The 20,609-nt window shown below is 34.5% G+C and overlaps 1 protein-coding gene across 8 annotated transcripts in view; it reads left to right on the plus strand.

The window, feature by feature from the left end:
• Positions 1–18,896, plus strand: part of LOC137618056 ((E3-independent) E2 ubiquitin-conjugating enzyme UBE2O) — a 286,319-nt gene extending 267,423 nt beyond the window's left edge. For 5 of the 8 annotated variants that reach the window (XM_068348010.1, XM_068348011.1, XM_068348015.1 and 2 more), the window contains 3 exons: positions 3,154–3,355; positions 3,543–3,649; positions 7,734–18,896. In XM_068348010.1, the coding sequence (XP_068204111.1) occupies positions 3,154–3,355; positions 3,543–3,649; positions 7,734–7,993 (569 nt within the window). In that variant the 3' untranslated portion in view covers positions 7,994–18,896. The remainder of the gene's footprint in view (positions 1–3,153; positions 3,356–3,542; positions 3,650–7,733) is intronic. The other 3 variants (XM_068348012.1, XM_068348016.1, XM_068348017.1) reach the window with 1 other exon arrangement.
• Positions 18,897–20,609: the final 1,713 nt, after the last annotated feature.

Genomic DNA, 20,609 nt, shown 5'->3' on the forward strand with positions numbered 1-20,609 from the left:
TCGAACCTACATCACTGCTGAAGAGAAGAAATTGCCTGGGCATAAGCCAATGAAGGATCGGTTGACTCTTGCTCTATGTGCCAACGCTAGCGGGGACTTTAAAGTCAAGCCCTTGCTTGTTTACCATTCGGAGAACCCTAGGGCCTTTAAAGCACACAACGTTGATAAGGATCAGCTTCATGTTTTCTGGCGATCCAACTCGAAGGCCTGGGTCACTAGGCAATTCTTTGTGCAATGGGTAAACCAAGTTTTCGGTCCTTCTGTGAAGAAGTATCTTCATGAGCAGAAATTGCCTTTAAAGTGCCTGCTATGCCTTGACAATGCACCCGCTCACCCCCCCGGACTTGAAGATGATATCTTCGATGAATTCAAGTTCATAAAGGTGCTGTATCTTCCACCAAATACCACCTCTATCCTCCAGCCCATGGACCAGCAAGTCATCTCTAATTTTAAGAAGCTGTACACCAAGCACTTATTCAAGCAGTGCTTTAATGTCACGCAATGCACCAACTTAACTTTGCGTGAATTTTGGAGGGGCCACTTCAATATCGTGCACTGCTTAAAGATCATTGATCAGGCTTGGGTGGGATTAACTCGACGGACCCTCAATTCTGCATGGAAGAAGCTGTGGCCTGATGCAGTTTCTCCCCGAGATTTCGAGGGTTTTGACCCCGAACCTGATCCCGTGGTCGGTGCAGCGGAAGCCGTAGAGGAAATAGTCTCCCTTGGCAAGTCCATGGGTCTGGAGGTCAACGCAGATGACGTTACGGAACTCGTCGCCGAACATCACGACGAACTGACGACGGATGAGCTAAAGGAACTCCATGCTATGTCGGAGCACATGAGTGATGACGAGGAAGAGAGCGAGGAGGTAGAACATGTGTTAGGTTCAGCGCAAATAAAAGAGGTGTTAGGAAAATATCAAGACGTGGTCGACTTCATCGACAAATACCATCCAAAGAAATTGCAGGTTTGTCGTGTAGTTTCTCAATTCGATGATGTTTGCCTAACGCACTTTCGAAACATTCTGAAAAGCCGTACGAAGCAATTATCTATCGATGCTTCCTTTAAAAAAACTGCGAAGCGAACTCGCGATGAAGAGGATGTAAGTGAACCGAAGAAAACGGCAAAGAGTGAAGAGGAAGAAAGTGAAACACAGAAAACGGAAAAGAGTGAAGCAAAACAAATTCAGTCAATTTTGAATGTAAGTGATAGTGATTAAAATTACGTAATCATCAAAAAGAAAAAAAGAAAATGTAAAAAAAAATATAAAATATAAAAATAAAAAAAAAATAAGCTAAGTTATGTTAAAGTTCACTTAGTGTAAGTTAGAATAAGTTACGGTAGTGTTACGTTTATCGTAGTTAACCTCTCTACCTCCTCGCCGTCCGTCCGTCTCCTCTCTCCTCTCTGCGTAGCGAAGACGAACAACACCTGCGCTGGAGTTTCTAAGGTAAAGTGACGCTAAAAACCCGTTTCATATTTATCATTTTTTGCTAATTCTTCTTATTTACATGTCTATTCTTCTTATTTACATGTCTATTATCTAATTTAGTGTTCATTATTCTCATGGGAAAGTTATGTGTAGTAGTTTATTAAGAAGTTATCATAGGTTTTTGGGCTCAACCACGGATTAATCCTATTTCAATGTATTCTTATGGGAAAATTCGTTTCGACATCCGATCAATTTCTACATCCGAAGTTGATTCTGGAACGGATTAAATTCGTATGTAGAGGTTCCACTGTATATATATATATATATATATATATATATATATATATATATACATACAGTATATATAGATATATATATATATATATATATATATATATATATATATATATACATATACATATATATATATATATATATATATATATATATATATATATATATATATATATATACATATATATATATATATATATATATATACATATATATATATATATACATATATATATATATATATATATATATATATATATATTTTTATATGTATATATATATATATATATATATATTATATATGTATATATACATATATATATATATATATATATATATATATACATATATATATGTGTGTATATATATATATATATATATATATATATATATATATATACACACACATATATATATGTATATATATATATATATATATACATACCTACATACATACATACATACATACATACATACATATACCAAGGCACTTCCCCCAATTTTTGGGGTAGCCGACATCAAACAAATGAAACATATATATATATATATATATATATATATATATATATATATATATATATATACAGTATATATATATATATATATATTATATATATATATATATATATATATATATACATACATATATTATATATATATATATATATATATATATATATATACATACATATACATACATACATACATACATACATATACCAAAGGCACTTCCCCCAATTTTGGGGGGTAGCCGACATCAACAAATGAAACAAAACAAAAAAGGGGACCTCTACTCTCTACGTTCCTTCAGCCTAACCAGGGACTCAGTTTTAGTAGGACTCAAGCAATGTTTATTCATGTTCTATTTTCATTTGATTAACAACATAAATGTATAGACCGCTGAGAATACAATGGCAATTTTAACTCCACGTCATTCTAAAGTATCAAAGATTCCAGCTATAAAAATAAATTAATAATTGTCAATTTAACAAGTTTTCCTAATAAAGCTGGACTCGAGGAGGTGCCATACCATATGTACACCTTACACCCCTATTTTTTCCTCCTTTCCTGTAATTTCTCTTTTAGATGGCGTATCTTTTGTTTACCATTTATAATATATTCCATACTGTATGATGTTGTGTTCTAACTAGCAGTTTACTTTTCCACTCTTTGTCCCTCATATTTATGATTTAACAACTTTTATGGTATTGTCTCTCTGGGTATAAGTAGATTCTTCCAACCCAACTATTTGTCATGTTCCTTTTTCTGTATCTTTACTTTTATCTCCAGATGGGATTTTATGACTTATTCTATAATTGATCTAGGTGTATAATCTTTTAAGAAAATAAATCTACAAGTATATATTTGGAAATAATTTGTTATACCTTTTAGAACTCAAAATTTTGTTATGATTATATTTTCAGGCTTAATTCTAGTCAGTGAACCATACTTTAATGAAGCAGGCTATGAACGACAGAAAGGTACTCAACAAGGGAGGGAAAATTCTCGGATGTACAACGAAATGGTGGTTTTGAAATTGATTCAGGCTATGGCCAAAGTTATTCAGAGTCCACCTGACATATTCAGAGATGAAATCATTCATCATTTCCAGAAAAAAGCTTTCAAGTAAGTACTGTATGTATATCTGATTTTATTACAGTATATAACTACAGAGAGATCTGATTTTATTCCAGTATATATCTGCGGAGAGATAGCAGATATTTAGAAATTTTTTTTGAAGAATATTTATATCCATTGACAAATTGCTAATTGATATTTTCTAGGGTTTTAGTTATTATGCAAAATCTTTCAGGTTGGTTCAAAGGCTGGAATGTTGGCTTGAAATATCTGAGAACCATAACAAGTTGCATCCTCTTTCCCCTACTACTCCAACAACCTTTAGAGAGATTCATCGTTCAGGTAAGTATTTTGTTAGTTGTGCATAGATAAAAGTCTAAATATACAGTACCAGTTTATGTGGTTTTTCCACAGATGGTAAGGGAATACAGTAAGATCTTTTATCATTTTCTCAGATTGAGGTTGAAGTGAGTCAACATTGAGAATCTGGGAAAGCTACTGATCCTCAGTTTCATTTTACACAGAAAAGGCATTCACAGTATTTTGCTCGAGTAACTTGCGTCTTTAAAATTTTCATTACATTTTGTATTGCTTTCTTCTACATTATGACCAATAATCGAATGATTTTTGTGTCGTGAATTTCCATCACGTATGTTTGCAACTGTCTAATACAAATTTGGCTTTTCTCAAGTCTGCACACTTTTATGTTGAGTTAACAGTTCGTCAATTGCCTAAACCAGACGTTTATGTTTCTCACTGTTCAAAGAAATGGTACTCGGAGGTAATGAGGGTCAACAGTACTGTGCTTGATTTTTATTTTTGTAGGCCTCCCCTGATGTTCATATTGCTTTCAACTCTAGAAGAAGCATAGTATGAAGATTTGTCATTATACGTATACAAACCCTCGTTCTTCAAAAGGGGTACATTTTCGACTTGGCTGTCAAATTTATGATGATGCATTGGTAGTTTATGGCGGGCAGCAGAAAAGCCCGCCCCCCAGCAGTACCTTGAATAGCCACTTCGTTTTCAGCTGCCAGAGAGTACAGACTTTTTCTCGGTACTGCCAACTGGCTGCTTTAATTTTTCAATTTCCTCTAGTTTGTGACTAGCAGTTCATTGTGTGCAAGGGAATTTAAGATTGACAAAAGGTTTTGTAGTGTTTGTGATGACTGTAGCTGACTGACAGTTTCAGTGTAATTTGCAGATATATACTACTCTTTTTGTTCCTGTTGCTGTATATTCCCTCTCTACTGTAGACTAGTGATGATGATGTCATCGTAACTAACGAATGAAGCATAGTTATTCCTTCACCTCTGCCACATCTTTGTCTCTTAACGCCGACAGGGGATACATGCATTCATAGGACTTGGAGCACTCTGCCAGTCGGAAGAAAAAAGGTCTCCCTCCTTCTTTCACCATTTTTGGATGATTAATCTTTTAAGATTGATCGATAGGAGTCACATATACAGTAAAGTACATCATTCCTACTGTTTCCTTCCCTGTGCCAGAAAGTTTTACCTAGTCCTTCACTGAGGACATAGAAAGAAACAATGAGATTACGCTCTACTACGCATTAAAAAGCTACAATGTGCTCACACACACTTCCTGTTTGTGATCTCTCCTGCTTGTGATTACACGCTCCAACAGAAGTACCCCCTCACCTGCTTGTGAACACCACCTCAACTGTTCGCAATCGCACGCTCCTTGGGAAGGCCCACCTCACCTGCTCGTGATAACATGCTCCTACGGAGCACCACCTTACCAGTTCGTGCTAGTGTTTTCATTCGTCAAAGTTATAGCATTCACAAGTGCACTCATTCATTGGACATAGAGCATTGACATGCTTGAGTGATCCTTTGATCACGAGTACTAACCCATTCACTCTCTCCCCCCACTTGGCTCTGTCATTGAAGTTTGATGTCACACCTGTTTGCACCGAAGCACTCTCTTCTGCTGGCACGCGATCTCCAGATCAAGTGTGCTCTACTGTTCATGCTCACCCTCTAATGTGAACTCAGATTCACCTAGAAAAGTGTTCTCACCCTCTAGTGAGAGCTCTGTCACCTTCTAGTTAGGCAAGAAATTTGATAGTCCTACATTCGCCAGCAAAGTTCATGAAGTGTGAAAATATGTACTGGGAACATTTCTTCCCCAAAGATATGATTCAGTTTGCGATACAAGTGCTTGTAAACTAGCTACCTGTTTTCTTTCTCACAAGAACGAGCATGCGTACTGCCAGTAATAATAATGGCCTTGCTCTTTACATCTTTTCCCGCACGAGAACTGTCTAGCTTTCGGGAGAGTGAGAGAAAAGATCATACCAATAATCTTTCGAGGGAGAAGACATTGGTACTCGCTATTTAGCAACTGTGGTATGCTCAATGGACGGATGCTGCCATACCTGAAGGAGAAGTTGTCTAAATAGCTCTAAACAGTGTAGATACATGTCTCTGACAATCTCATAGTGCATGAGAGAGGGATGTATCAAGAGAAGCCGTACGTACTGAGATTGCACCCAGCTCTAACTGTTTCGAGATACTGTACCAGTTCACACACACCTATTTCTAGCTCTCAGCTTCGTACAAGATCGAGCTTAAATTTTCTGGATCAGCAAAAAATTCCCTCAACATGGTTTCTTGGGAGGAGCAGCACTGAACCAAAAACCTAATCCCAGGAAGGATTTTAATGGGGTACAGGACCTCATGATATCAGTACTTGGTTGCATAGAAGACTGAGCACGAGTACTGCTGGTTGGGACACTGTCAGACGCTCTTGTCCCTAACCTGTTAGTTGAGTTTTCCTTGAGTTTTTCTAGATGCCAAGATCTTTTATTTCAGTTCCACTCAAACGTTGAAACAGGTGACTTTTCAATTCTGATCAGAGTGTAAGGAGTGTGAATATCTTCGCTTCTTCCGTTCTGACTCAGAACCTTCACTGTTGGATTTTTTCTTTTCCATATACTACAGTAGGTAAGGGGGACACTTCATTCTCACACTTGAGTATGGAATATGACAGTTTGCGTAAGTAGCATTGTCTCCAGTAGTAGTGATGGTTCATAGTGATGACATGTCATTGATAGCCAGATGATTTCAGCATTTGAGTTGCTGTGCAAAGTTCAATAGCGCCTGAACTTGGAATCTCTCATGTCGTATTAGTTTCCCTGTTCTAGCTTTTGCAGGTTTTGCTTTTGTTAAAAACAGATTTTTAAACATTTTGTCTCCTTTTCTATGAGAGGAAACTTTAAATTTCGGCCATTAAAGATAAACAATAAATCTATGTTAATATCTCTACTTAAACATATAAGATTAGATTTGTCCATATCTTGCTTTTTAGCTGGAGTTTTTAGGTCTTTTGGTGGTTTAAGTCCTGTGTGGTCTTTTAACGACTTTCTTGTTTAAGGCTAGAACATGGAATGCAATACAATTGGATTACCAAAGAAATATTGTTCCCCTGCTCTAGGGCCAGTGTATACACTGTGCAGAGCATCAGTACAGCAAGTATAGGGGAGTCCTTTAACATCAGGCTCATTTGCACTTGCAACAGCACCTCTGAAGCTGTATGTTGTCTGCTATGTGAGACTTCATGAGTGGTGTTTAAAAATAGAACCATCATTCCAGTTCTCGCCAACGTACCTACGTCACCAACAGGCCCCAAACCACCATTCTTGTTCTCGTTGACATACAGAGAGCTTCGGGATATGTTCATGCTGTATTTTCAAGCATTAGCAAGTCAAGTACCCATGTTCAGTTTATTCTTCCACTTGGGTTTCAGACTAGAGAGATAGTTATGTGATAATGCATCCATTGTTGAGTCATATTTTTGCATGTTTGTACACTGGCCCTAGAGCAGGGGAACAATATCTCTTAGGTAATCAGGTTGTATTGGATTCCCTTTTTCAACCTTAAATAGGAAAGTCCTTGGAGACCACACAACACCTTCACAAAAATAAGTTTTTCCTTTGTCAAAACTCCTTTGATATTGAAAGACCTTGAGTTGTAACCTCTTAATTTTTCACTCAAGATTTAGATAACTGTATAATGCAGTGATATGTGCTGCTGTATCAGCTTAAAGTATGTCAACTTCAAGCTTTGTTCATTAAAAGACATTCTTAGGTTTATCTAATCATGACAGGGATAAATAAAATACTTCTGATTATTTAGCATGACTCGGAGAATTTTATACTTAAGCTGTTAGGGTTTTCATAGGATTACTTGGAACTTTGCTGTATATATCTTTTCCATTAACTTGTTTGAGGTATAGTGGTCCCAATAGATTTTCATACAAAATTTTCTTAGTCAAAATAACTCTTTTCTTATAAAAATAAAGTTAAGCGTCTCATGCAATAGTAGTGTTGCTCTGAATGCTGTCTGTTGATATATAAATCTCAACAAAACTATGAAGGATGAAATATTAATTTCTTTTTCAGGTGATGTGGATTTGCCTGAGTTTCCTCTTATACCAGCTTCAAAAGGCTTTTGTATAACATTGAGAAAAACCCTGAAGCACTTTAAAGTTATCCTAGAGTCTGTTGGTGTGTCTGTTGAGGACAATTCCATGTCAGGGTCTTTCAGGGAAGAAGGAAAATTACCTATAACCCCTGTCAATACACCAAGTTCTGATACTAAAGCTAGCACATCCCCATATGTCGAGATGGATACTGATGATGTTAAAGGTAGCAACTCGTAGCTATTGTCCAATTTTAGCTCCTTTATCTTGGTTATAAATAATGTTTTTATTGATATTAAAATTCAGTGCCTGTGCGGGTTGTGGTGCTTGTTAATTTTTTCATGTTATGGACATTTAAAGATTCCGATCCTATTCACATATAAGTTAAATCATTTTCCATATTGCAATGAAGCAAAGAGGAGATGATATTTTGCATTTTCAATATTTTATTTCCAAATTTTATATCGGGCATTTATTAGAATATCTGCATTATACTTTATTAAGCTCTCTATGCTTAAATCTTTATGATCTTTAATACATTTTATGAATGTTTGATTTATTGTCAGGAGTTGGTGTTATAAAGTACAGTACTTATTGATTAGACCTTTTTAGTGTGCTTTTCAAGGTGTTATTTATTCCATTCTTCATTTCATTTGTTTTATATTTATTCTACATTTTTTCTGTTAGATGTTTTATCTTCATTTAGAAAAAAATAAGATATAGGTGTGCTTACACAGCAATAGACTTCAGGAACTGTATTTAGCTAGTCTGTGTGCTATGTTCTGGGTGTCTGTGTATTTTATACAGCACAAGTTTTATTCATTTTCACAGGAAGAATGTATTATACACCTACTCAAGGTTTAATGTGTTCATATGGTAAAAATATTACTGGTGCACTCTCATTGTTTTATGTCATATTGTTTTAGCCTTTATTGTTAATAAGCAAACATCAATATGTAAAGGTCAGAAACATTTTAATGCTTGTTTCAACATTATCAGCATTATTATAGTTCAGATTGTCAAAGTGTTTGAATTTTTCAGTAATTAGAGGAGGTGAATTTGAATGTTCAAACATAGTTATTACTGCATAGTAATGTATATTTATTTTTAGATGAGTAAGTGTTAAGATTATTTTCCCTGATTATTCTAAGTGAACACCACATCCCAGACTAGTCAGCATTGCTTGGCATGATCGTCATATATTTTGTCTTTAGAGGAGAGTAACATAAATTACTCTTGGGACGCTTTTATTATAGGCTGAAATAAAGATTCCTTTCAAAATGGGTTGTGATGTATGAGCCATAATAAACAGTAGTAAAGTAGAACATTTAAAGTAGGTATGAAATTTACTCTGACTGATACTTTACTTTTGGTGTTTGTGGTTGTTTGCCAAGTTAAGCTTGTAATGACATGATATATGGTAAGCTGTAACTGGTGGCATTTTGGGCTCACTGAAACGGGTGGTCTTTTTCTTATTTTCACCATTCTTCTTTCATTTCAAACCTTGCCATTGCAATGTAATTTTTCACATTTATGTCACCTTTATCTCCCATTACGAGAAGGAAGTAAAAGATTTGAAGTAGGTGGTTAAAGGGGTTCATCTCAAGTTAAATTTTTGGTATTCCATTTTAATAGGTCTTAGATTTTGGTCACGTTTTTACTTTTAGCGTCTGTGAGAAAAGAACTCGGTTGCTTATATTTTCAGGCAAGATGTTGGGTCTTGAAGGCCCTTCATTTCAAAATTTGATATCACAGCTATGTACTGAATTTTCAGGTATTTCAAAGACGAATAGAATACACATTGCAGAATATATATTCTATTTTATCTATTTCTGGCTGTTGAGAGTTTGATTGCAGCCTGATTTTTATTTTCAGATTTTCAAATATTTCTTTGGTTAGCTGGCAATGCGTTTCAAAAACTTTGAAAACTGCTTAATGATGAGATATTTTACTTTTAGTGTTCTGTACCTTTGATCTGTATGTATTGTTGAATCTTTTTGTCATCTGCATTGGTACCAGTGCCTCTGCAGGTTATACAGGTGCTGAATTTAGTAGAATAGAACTTTGTATGGCTATGTGTACAAGAAAGCTGTTGTTAAATCATGGTTAGAGGAACCTTCTGTTATTGGTAACTTGTGGAAGATGAAAATAACCCAAATTTTTGTGAAGGTAAATGTCAATTTATTGATTATTATGTTTATTAATCTGATATGGCTTAAGTTATTCTAATCCGGAAAGTTAAACTTACCTTGGTAATGGATGATAGGATTATCAAGTGAATTCCAACATGTATCATCTCTCCTTTCTTCTTAATTTATGTCTTTCTGCTTATGAAGAACCATGACGCAGACATATCTATGTTTACTTCCATCATAGTTATTCAGGGACTATTTCAGTGGATTTTGTTCTGTAAAAATCTCAAAACAGTTAGAAACAGTTCTTCATAAATTCCTGCATATCAGTTTCAAAATGGATATTGTTGTACATATTGTTTTTGTAAAATTGAATTTTTTTACTCAAAATAAATATTTAATCATATAGAAAGAGCTTTATTTGAGTTATAAACTTTTTTCTATATTTTAAATTCTTAATACTGTATGTGTAGATTAAATTGAGTTGTATATACAGGAATCAAATTCCATTTTTATCATTTTTGTTACTTGTTTATCAGAAGTTCCCTAATTCTTTATTTGTACTACTTCGTTATCACTTCTATGTCGAAAGGTAAATAGCCACTGACATTTGCATGGTGTACAGATTTTACTGGAGGGAGACTGAATTAGATGCAACATTGAACATATGATAAGATAGAAATAGCAAGTCTCAGTGTCAATTGTATTTGATATGCTCTTTCAAGTTGACTGATATTTAAAAAAACGTAATCATGCTAAAGTAAGTGTGATTATGGTAATTCAAAACAGTTATGTGTAAAGAAACCTTTTTTTTTCACTACATATATGAATTTCTAATGAAAGCATTTGAAAATTACTGACATTTATTCCATTGTTTCATGGTTAAAATACTTTCTCTTCTACAGAGAGATTTACTTCTTGATGATAGACTTTCAATACATGGACATGTTCAAATACTCTCACATACTTTGACAAACAATGGGTTTGAAGCAAAATGTATGAAAAATGACAAAAAATGTGGGAGCCAGTTCTTCAAATTTTGTTCTAATATTACTTACGCATATTTTCTCATTTATAGTAGTGTAATTAGACAGTGTACAAAATGTCAAAATATGAACAAACTCGTTAGTTATTTGAGAGGTTTATATGTATATGTATATAACCTCTTTCAAGTTTTACTACATTGTGCATCTTAAAGGTTTTCTCCCAGTTTCCTCTTAGCACTGCATGGCCTACCTGGCCTCAGCCAGATGGACATGTGGCCAAAATTCCATAAAGTTATCCTTTCCACCATAAATTATTTTGAAGTTACTACTCTACTGATATTCAAATATTACTCTTAAAATATGAACAGTAAAATTTCTATGTTACTATATACAAAAGATTATGATATGTACTTGACTGTACCTAATTGCTATTCACTTTTTATTGTATATTGATAACCATCAGCGAGAAAGGATCTTTTCCATATTCAATAATTCTCTTATCTTCCTTCAGCGGACTTCATTAAGCCTTCCTTTTGCCAATTAAGAATATGAAAAGCTACTTGTAAAAAATAAAACTGAAAAGAGATGTGGACTGTATCATGTGATTAGATAAAATATCATATGAAACCATTTCATATATGTAGATTTGAACATTCGTAAATGGTGATTTCTGACGCTCGTAGGTTAGCATTGTTTGCTTATGCAATCTGTTCACATGTACAAGCAATAAGAAGCATTTCTATTTAATGTTTCTTGTTCATCATAATTCTTTTTTATTGGTTTTGGGCAGCTTATGTATATTACGTTGTAGTCTATCTTAATTATATTTTAAAAGAGTATCTTACGATTTATTTATGCGAGAATCATAACGTGATGTTTATAACGCAAAATATTCTAGATTTTTACAATTCAGCTTAAATCAGTATATTGAGTACTTTTTGCCTGCTAGGAAATTGGGCCAATAAATCTCATGATAAATGAAAATGTATAGCACACAAATTTTATTCAAAAGTACATTAAAGCTGACAAATGTAAACAAATACAAAGTTTTGCCAATTGCCGCTACACTAAGCTTACCCATGCGAATAGTTCTATTGCATTTCTCTATTGTATTGTATGTACTTTGGTGTAGTACTATGCTTCTACAAAATTAATTTTCATTATGTATATTACTTATAGTATTTTCTTTTAAAATGTCAGTGGATGACTTGCAAATGACAATGGTCTGAAACCAAGGCTACGGTAGATGCATTTTAGATAGGTACAATGCATACTACTATATATTTTATATGGTTTCAGATGTACTGTTTAGGTAGTTTGTTAAAACAATTCTTAAGAGAGTTTACATGAAAAAATATTACAGTATTATTTATTATCGCTATTATTATTACTACTACTAGCCACGCAACAACCCTAATTGGAAAATCAGAATGATAGAATCAAAAGGGCTCTAACAGGGAAAGCATCCGAGTGAAGAAAGGAAATAGAGAAATAACAAATAGAATATGCATGAGAAATAAAGAAAAGGAAAATTAGAATTTTGTAAGATCGGTAACAACATTAAAATACTGTAGGGTAGTCTATATAAACTATGAAGCAAGACTTATGTCAATCTGTTCAACAAAAGAATCATTTGCAACAAGTCTGAATTTCTAAGATTCCACAAATTCAATTGCCAGAGTATGGAAGATCATTCCACAATCTGGTCACATATGGAATAAAACTTCTAGAATACTTTGTTGTACTGAATATTCTGATGGAGGAGGCAAGTCTGGTAGAATTACTTTGTTTACCTAGCAAGAGAGTGTGCTAGAAATAGGAATGAATGGCGAGCGATTGTGATGCAGTTCCGGTAGGCCCTGCTGCTTCCTCCGATGCCTTAGGTGACCGCGGAGGTAGCAGCAGTAGGGGATTCAGCATTATCAAGCTTCATCTGTGGTGGATAACGGGGGAGGGAGGGCTGTGGCACCCTACCTAGCAGGACCAGCTGAACTCGGTTGAGTCCCTTGTTAGGCTGGGAGGAACGTAGAGAGGAGAGGTCCCCTTTTTTGTTTTTGTTTCATTTGTTGATGTCAGCTACCCCCCAAAATTGTGGGAAGTGCCTTGGTATATGTATGTATGTATGTATGACCTAGCACTAGATATTTATGATGGTACAGTGTGGGAAGATTTAATTAAAAGCATGATCAGAAATATGAAAAATCAAAAGCAACATACATAGAGAACTAACTGAATGATAGTGCCAGAGATTAATATCCAGATTAGGAAGAAGGAATTTAATAGACCGCAAGTTATTGTCCAACAAATTTATACGAGAGTCAGCAGCTGAAGATCAGACAGGAAAATAAAACTCAAAATATGATGGAGTGAAAGAATTGAACAATTTTATATGATATACTGATCTCCAAAGTTCTTAAAAGACTTAACCAATAAGCCAGTTTTTGTGATACTCAAAAAGAGACTGACCAAATATGTTTCTCAAAAGTAAATTTTCAATCAAGAATTATACTTAGGATTTGAAATAAGTTGTATTAAGTAATACCCTGCCCTGAGTCATAATTTATACACAAGTAATACCCGGCCCTAAGTCATAAATTGGTTCAAGAGATGGTCTATTTTTGACGTAGGTATTACTGTAAATTAAAAAAACTAGACATTGTGCGTCCAAAGTTCAAGATGTTGGGGATCCATTGTCCTTCACTTGCTTACAATCTTACATCATGCTTTAAGATTTGTTAGGGTTCAGCTTCATCCCCCATAATTCGCACCAAGTACTGTATTTGTTTAGCAGCATGGTTGGTTATTCAGTGAAATTCCCGTTCAAATACTGCATAGTATATCATAAATAGCTGAATCTACTATATAGAATTTATATGATATTCGCTTACGACCCAAATCGCTCAACGTCCGACTGATCAAAATCTAGCTTTGAAATTGGTTATATAACCTTTTCCCTATGTTGGGTTACATGTACATTGCCATCTTTTCTGAGTCTTCATCAGCTGTATAGCCAAACCATCACAGTATTTTACTGCAATGAACACCACATCCCTCCACCACTTTCTGTAAGAATTAATTGTTAAATATTGATAGTTTAGGATTGGAATTGAGGCACAATCCCATTTTTGGATATAGTGATAGTTTATTTTATAAAGTCTCGAAGTACTTAAGGTATCTAGTGCTAATGAAGGTCCATATAAAGATAGCTAGTTTTATGTTGGGATTCATAAAGGAAACTGTTAGGTAAAAACTTGTTTATTTTTCATTACATAGTTATGTAGTGTCTTTTCCCAAACACTATGCCATAGGGGTGAAGGTAATTATTAACTAGCTTACCTAACCATTCACTTTACAGTATAAACTTTTCTAGAGTTAGTTTAAAAGACTTGTTTCAAGTCAGCACCAAAATTACATAAAGCTTAGGTTTACTACAATTACTTAGCTGGAAATAATCACTGCCTCCACTTGTAAATAAATGAGCATGTCCATGTTTTCCTTTCAGAATTTCAGTAAAAATTATTTTGAAGCTTATACAGTATAATATTGACAAAAATAACTTGAAAATTATATAGAAAATACAGTAATTAAATCAGAAAAAAATATTTGCAACTGAAAATGTAGTTTAGCTATTTTGCCGAGTGTTCATATCACAAGAGAGAGAAAGAGCCTTTGGCATTTTTGTGTGAATTGTGGAAATGGTAGAATTGACAGAAAGTGACGTGAGCATTTGGGTGAGTTGTGTAATTCTTCATTGCATAAAACATCATTGGTCTTATGCTCTCCTAGTCATATCTTAGGTAAGGAAAGTCCAGTTATATCAGCATACAGTATTCCAATATAATACATAAAAACAGCTATAGTATACCAAGTAAACTGCTTCTCATATATTTTTGTGTCACTATTCTCAAACCTATGCTCTTTTAGGTTTTGTAGTGTATTGTGCAGTTGTTCATGAATGAAATGTAGTATAAAAGGATTTTTTGGTCATGCTTTTAGTGTTACTAATTTGGAAATGTATGTTTTTATGGTAAGGGTATTTTCACAGTTTTAACAAAATTATTTGTAATTATGAAATTGATTAGTGTTTGCAGATGTTTGCCTTTGGTATTGGAAATTGATTATCTGTGTTCATGTTTAAGAGGGATTTGGTCTTAACCTTCGCGTGTTCATTGAACTTCTTGTGCCCAGTGTCTGGATTGTATCCTTTTATACCATGATTCCAGCTATCTGTTATAACTTTATTGGCATGTAAATGCTGAGTGTATATTGGTGGGCTCAAGTCTCCTTCTGGGTATAAGATTTGGAGACCTCACAAGTAAAGCTGCTTCTATGCTAGACACATTTCCATAGGTTTCCCATAGTCTAAATACACTGGACCTTCACACTTGGAATTTATCCAGTAACATCTCGTAGAGAAGGGGTTTTCTTGAAAAGTAGCCAAGCATATCTCTAAGCCTTGTAGGAACTGTACAATTTGTCTATAGGAGAACAGAAAGCCTTCCATAATTGGTGTAGTGGAAGAAACCTTAATTCTGTCTGTGGTACTGTTCCCCATGTGACTTATTTATTTTTTATGGATATGGTCTAAATTACTTTTAATTTCCTTGGAGATAGTTTGTACGTGTCAGCAATAAAGTTACTGGCATGTTTTATTCCTTGCCTTTGAGATCTGATCTGATCTTTCCTCTTCTGCTGACTTGAAACTGCTTCCCAAGTATTTGGTAGGACAAATTCCTAGAAAAACTACAAGGCTCCTTAGATGGGATCTTTCCCAGTTTTCTCGAAGTTTACCTAAATTCCCCTGAGTTATTGCAGCTTGCCTCTTTAATATGATGGTCTTTCTCTTGGCATTTGGTTTTTGTGGCAAGCTAATGAGTTTTATGGTGAGCAGAGTCAAGTCACTCATACAGATTGTTGGGAGTCTGTTGGGCTGTCATTTACTGTGACCTGCAAAAACCTAAATCTTGGGGTATGGAAACTGCTCCATAGAACCAACCACATTACATTACTGTTAAGAGGAATTCTCAAGGTAATGATAATGATAATATTTTTTATAGTAAGACCCTTATGGATGGCCACTCATAAAACAAGGGACACCAAAGGAGGTATAACAGACTTTTCTGTCCATTAAGCATGTAAAGAAGCCAGTTATTTGAAAATATAGTTTATAAGTACTATCATAATATTTTGCAACTAAATGTGACATACCATACTAACTTGAGTTAACTTAGGTTAAAAAAAGACGACAGACAAAATGCGTATGGTAATATAAAGCATGTGGGTCACATCAGTGGTAACCTGTTACCCTAGTATAATGTGCTCTTCAATTTCAGTGAGAAATTATAAAATTTATTTAGCTGTTTATTATGGTGAGTGTTAGCATCGTTAGCTTCATTATCAGGAAAGTAGTCCTAGAAGTGAGAGCATAATGTTTGGAAAAGGACATTTCCTTTATAAGTATTCTTATATTGGACAGTGCTCTCAGCAACCCTCAGTACACCGGTGATACATACTTATCCAAACGTTAAAGTTGTGGACTTCCCCTCATATGCAGCTTTCATCTTACAGCTCATGAATTCATTAAGTCTTAAATAATTTAGTTATATAAAAGCAAAGACAGAATAGCATTCAGAGTTACATAAAAGTGGTGAGTTAATTTGGGACTGGTACTGTTATATAAGTAAATTTCACATCCCTTGTGTAATGATGACTGTCTTTTCTATCAAGGTGCTGATCTGTATTTGGTATTATATAACTGAATGCTTTCCACTATTTGCTGTGATGTAACTGAATTCTATTACTTTTGCTGGTCATTGTTTGTAAAGAAATGGTAGCTTGGATTAACTAGTTTAGTTACACAAATCTGCCATAAAGTTACTCCTTGTGAGGGGTTAGGTAGCAAGAATATTCGCATCTAAAAAGTACATGATTACATTCCTGTTTTATTTCAGCTTGGACTGTATTTTATTTACAGGATCAAAACCATTTGAAACATTTAAATGGAAAGCTTACAATATTCATCATTAGATGATAGTTTCTGTTATCAAGATAATTTGCCGTCATTTCTGGAATAAACAAAAATGTCTTTGGCGTCGTCTTGTGTTTGTTGCTAGTCCGTTTTCATGCCGTCCACAGTAGGTCCTGTTTTGGTGACCAGAATATCCCTGCGAGATGTTATGGCAGTGTGCTGGTCATGTTTTGAACAGAGACGGTAGTTTGGATTAACGAGTTTATTTACACGGGAATCTGAAATGAAGCCTCTCTTATCGGATAGGTATCAGGAAATATTTACATATGAAAAGGTACACGATTACAATCCTGTCATGTATCTGCACATTTGGTAAATACTTGGAATATATTTACAAGAACAAAACCATTTAACACATCTGTATTGAAAGCTACAGCATTTATTATTAGTTTTTATTTGAAAGATAAAGTGCCATCGTTCCTGGGATAAGCAAAGATATCTTTAACGTTATCGCACGTTTGTTGTAAGTTCGTTTTCATGCCGTCCACAGAATGACATATTTTGGTGACTAAAATATCACTGTGAGACGCTGAGTGACATTTCTTAGTACTTTTATTTCTTTTCTTTCAGGGCTAAGATACATAAATTTTTTTTAGTTGTATAAGAATAAAGAGGTCCTGCAAGTGTCATTTGTTGACAGCGTTTATTCGCAGATTTCCACCATTTGCTGGTTTATCAGTTAGAAAACCTAGCAAATGTTCAAATCCAATTGAAGAATCATCTACAAAAAAAATAAAACATGGAAAATAGCTACCTTTAGCATCAAAATCGAATCCTACTATAGTACTTTCTATGAAGGTAAGTTCTGTGAAGTTCCACAAGAAGTTACTTTTTTTCATCTTATAGAATTTATCATTTTTTTCTCTACTTTCAATTTCCTATGGCAACATTTCTGTTCTGCTACTGTTATTAGATATATGAACCTCCCATGTTCTTATTGCCTCTCTCTGGAAGCTCAGGTTTATTTTGAATTTACTCCTAAATCTAAAGAATTTCCAATTTTCTTTCCTTTCAATAGACTTATGCCTCTAATAAAGAAATGAAATAATCTAGCTGTTATTGGTAACCACTGATTGCTTGTTCAAGCCACAGATCATTTGTATTTTCAGTGTCGATACCCCCCAGCTCCAGATGCCTTCTTCTTCTGGATTTCTTAATAACTACTGCATGGATTGCTCAAGGGAATTAGTTCTAAGCAATCATGATCCACATTGTCTTTTGAGTCTCATGTCTGGGACAGTAATATGGTTTTGATAAACGTGAGGATTGTGAAGGCTTCACTGTTCCTCTTATGGCCAAGTATATTTCTATAGTTTCCAACCAATTTACAGTTCAAACCACAAGGGGGGAAATCTAGAGAAGTCTAGGCTAGATGTTTATAGCGGTGATGATGATGGTAATGACATGCCAGCACCAAACTCCAATAACACATTTAATGTATGAAGTTTTTATATTAAGTTTTGAAGGCACTTGAGTCATTCAGAACGAACTTGTCCTCTTTCTAATCCTAATCTGACTTCTTGAGTCAGGTCTATTGGGTCTTATGGTGCACAGGACATTGTAAATTTGAAGTCCTCTCATAGAGCCTAAAATTTTCTGTTCACTTGAAACCCTTTTGCTGCAAAACCCTTACATTCCCAAAATCTTAGCTGCTTTTTTGGGTAACTTGTTTGCAAGCTATAAGACAAATTTGGTAATCTGGTTCCTAATATCCTTCCACTTGCTCAAGTAAGCATTCTAAAGTAACCCCATATTTCATGTGTGAATAGTGTGTCATGTAGTATGATTCTCTTAGAGCAATCAATGTTTTTGTTGAAATTTGAGCAAATATATCTGATGAAATTTTGGAAAAGCTGATCAGTTGCATTCTGTTTTGAATGGCCGTGTGTATCCTTTGCTTGCCATCTCAGTCACTAGTTCATCAAGATAACATGGTAAATACATGCGCTAGTACTTCAGCTGCCAAAAATAGACCCTTGAAAAACAAACTATGCAAAGGTGTAAACAAATGGGAGAAACAATAAATAATGTCTTCATTCATCCTTTCTGAATAAGAAGATAGAGAGAACACAGTGAAGGAGTCCAACTATAAGGTATTTTTTTCAGAATTGTTCTCTGTCATCAACACTTGTAATGTCTAACCCAGTAAAGGTAGAGTTGACAAGAAAGTGAGAGATAGAAATAAAACTAATAATATCATCTAGTTATGCTAATGGAAAATAGATTCTTTTCTGTTAGTCTAAACATACAGAACAATGTTAACACATGTCTGAGCTAAATTTAATTGTTGATTTTCTGTTTCAGTTTTGTGCATACAGTAGTACCCTAGAACACTTGGGATAATCAGGAAAGGGTCAATACACAGTTTATTATGTGCTCTTGGGGATGTCAATTGACATAGAGTTTGATTTATGGGATGTAATCTGCTTATCAGTATATTTAATCCCATTATGGCCAAAGATGGTGGAGCAAAATTTGGTCACTGTTAGGAAGAGTTTTCAAGCAGGATGAACAAAACTATTCTTCTCACTTCTCACAATGGCTTCCAAAAACAATGTAGACTTTCAGGCATAATCCTATTTGCTTCAGTGCTATACAAAATGGATAAGTTATATAATTTCCTGTGTAGATATCTCTTTAGGTTTATATATGTATCCATAATCTATGCAAAGTACAAACCTCTTATTTCACTCCAATTATAGAGCCTAGTATATAGTGCAGCTCTGACATAATAAATCAGTCTATCCTATTTTTCTTATCTCGTGCATCATTCTGTGGTTGGGATTTCGAGTCCCTTTTATAGTCTGATAGTTTTTAATAAGTGTCCAAAACCTTACTGTCCTTTTGAGAACTAGAGAAGTGGGTTTTGGCACCTATATGTCTACCTGCTGAGTTATCAGTATCCATTGCCTAATTTTCCCTGATCCTAGTTTAGGTGGAGATGGATTAATGACCTCTGCCACACAAGTGACCTTCAAGATTTTTTAGTCGAGCGACTTAATCATTCAATTTCTTCCTAATTGAATTCACATTTTCTATAAATTATTGGTTTTAACTTGAACCCATATATTTTTTTTCTGATATACTATTATTTTAATACATATCTATAACTTAAACAGGATTTCAGTCTTCTCAACACCATATTCCAGTTTTTAAAGGCCAACCGCACCAAAGTGAGTGTTTCCAGACTGACAGCTGAAACTTGAGGAGAAGTCTTTATGATAAGAATATTTAGTTGACAAGTGAAATGAGCACAGTTATGGGTTTGTATTAAAATGAATGAAATTTTATTTCAAAGTAAATACTATACTTTTTATGTTAGAGAGTTATAACTGTGAAAAACAAAACTATTCAAAAACTCCTTTGATGAGCTAACATTTTTGGCTTAATCACAACCCTATTACCCATATGCAGTGTGGCCACAGTCATAGTCTAAAAGGTCTCCACGCACAGCACTATCGGATGAACAGATGATCAGTATTAGCAAAGTGCATCGTCCACTTTGAACTTCAGGCAACCACCAACCACATGTCTCATTGTATGTGTATTGTAGTGATGTTAACAGCTGAGCAGAAATTCACAGACTGTTTCTTTTATTGCAGGATTGCCAGTAGGCCTATTCATCATTCTTTCTGTCGAATTTTCAGTTCCAAGTGGCTCTTGTACCACGCTACTTCTTATCTTAATCTGTCTTGAGATAAAAGAGTGCA

This window comes from Palaemon carinicauda, chromosome 24 (assembly GCF_036898095.1).
Source record: "Palaemon carinicauda isolate YSFRI2023 chromosome 24, ASM3689809v2, whole genome shotgun sequence".
NCBI classification, from domain to species: domain Eukaryota; kingdom Metazoa; phylum Arthropoda; class Malacostraca; order Decapoda; family Palaemonidae; genus Palaemon; species Palaemon carinicauda.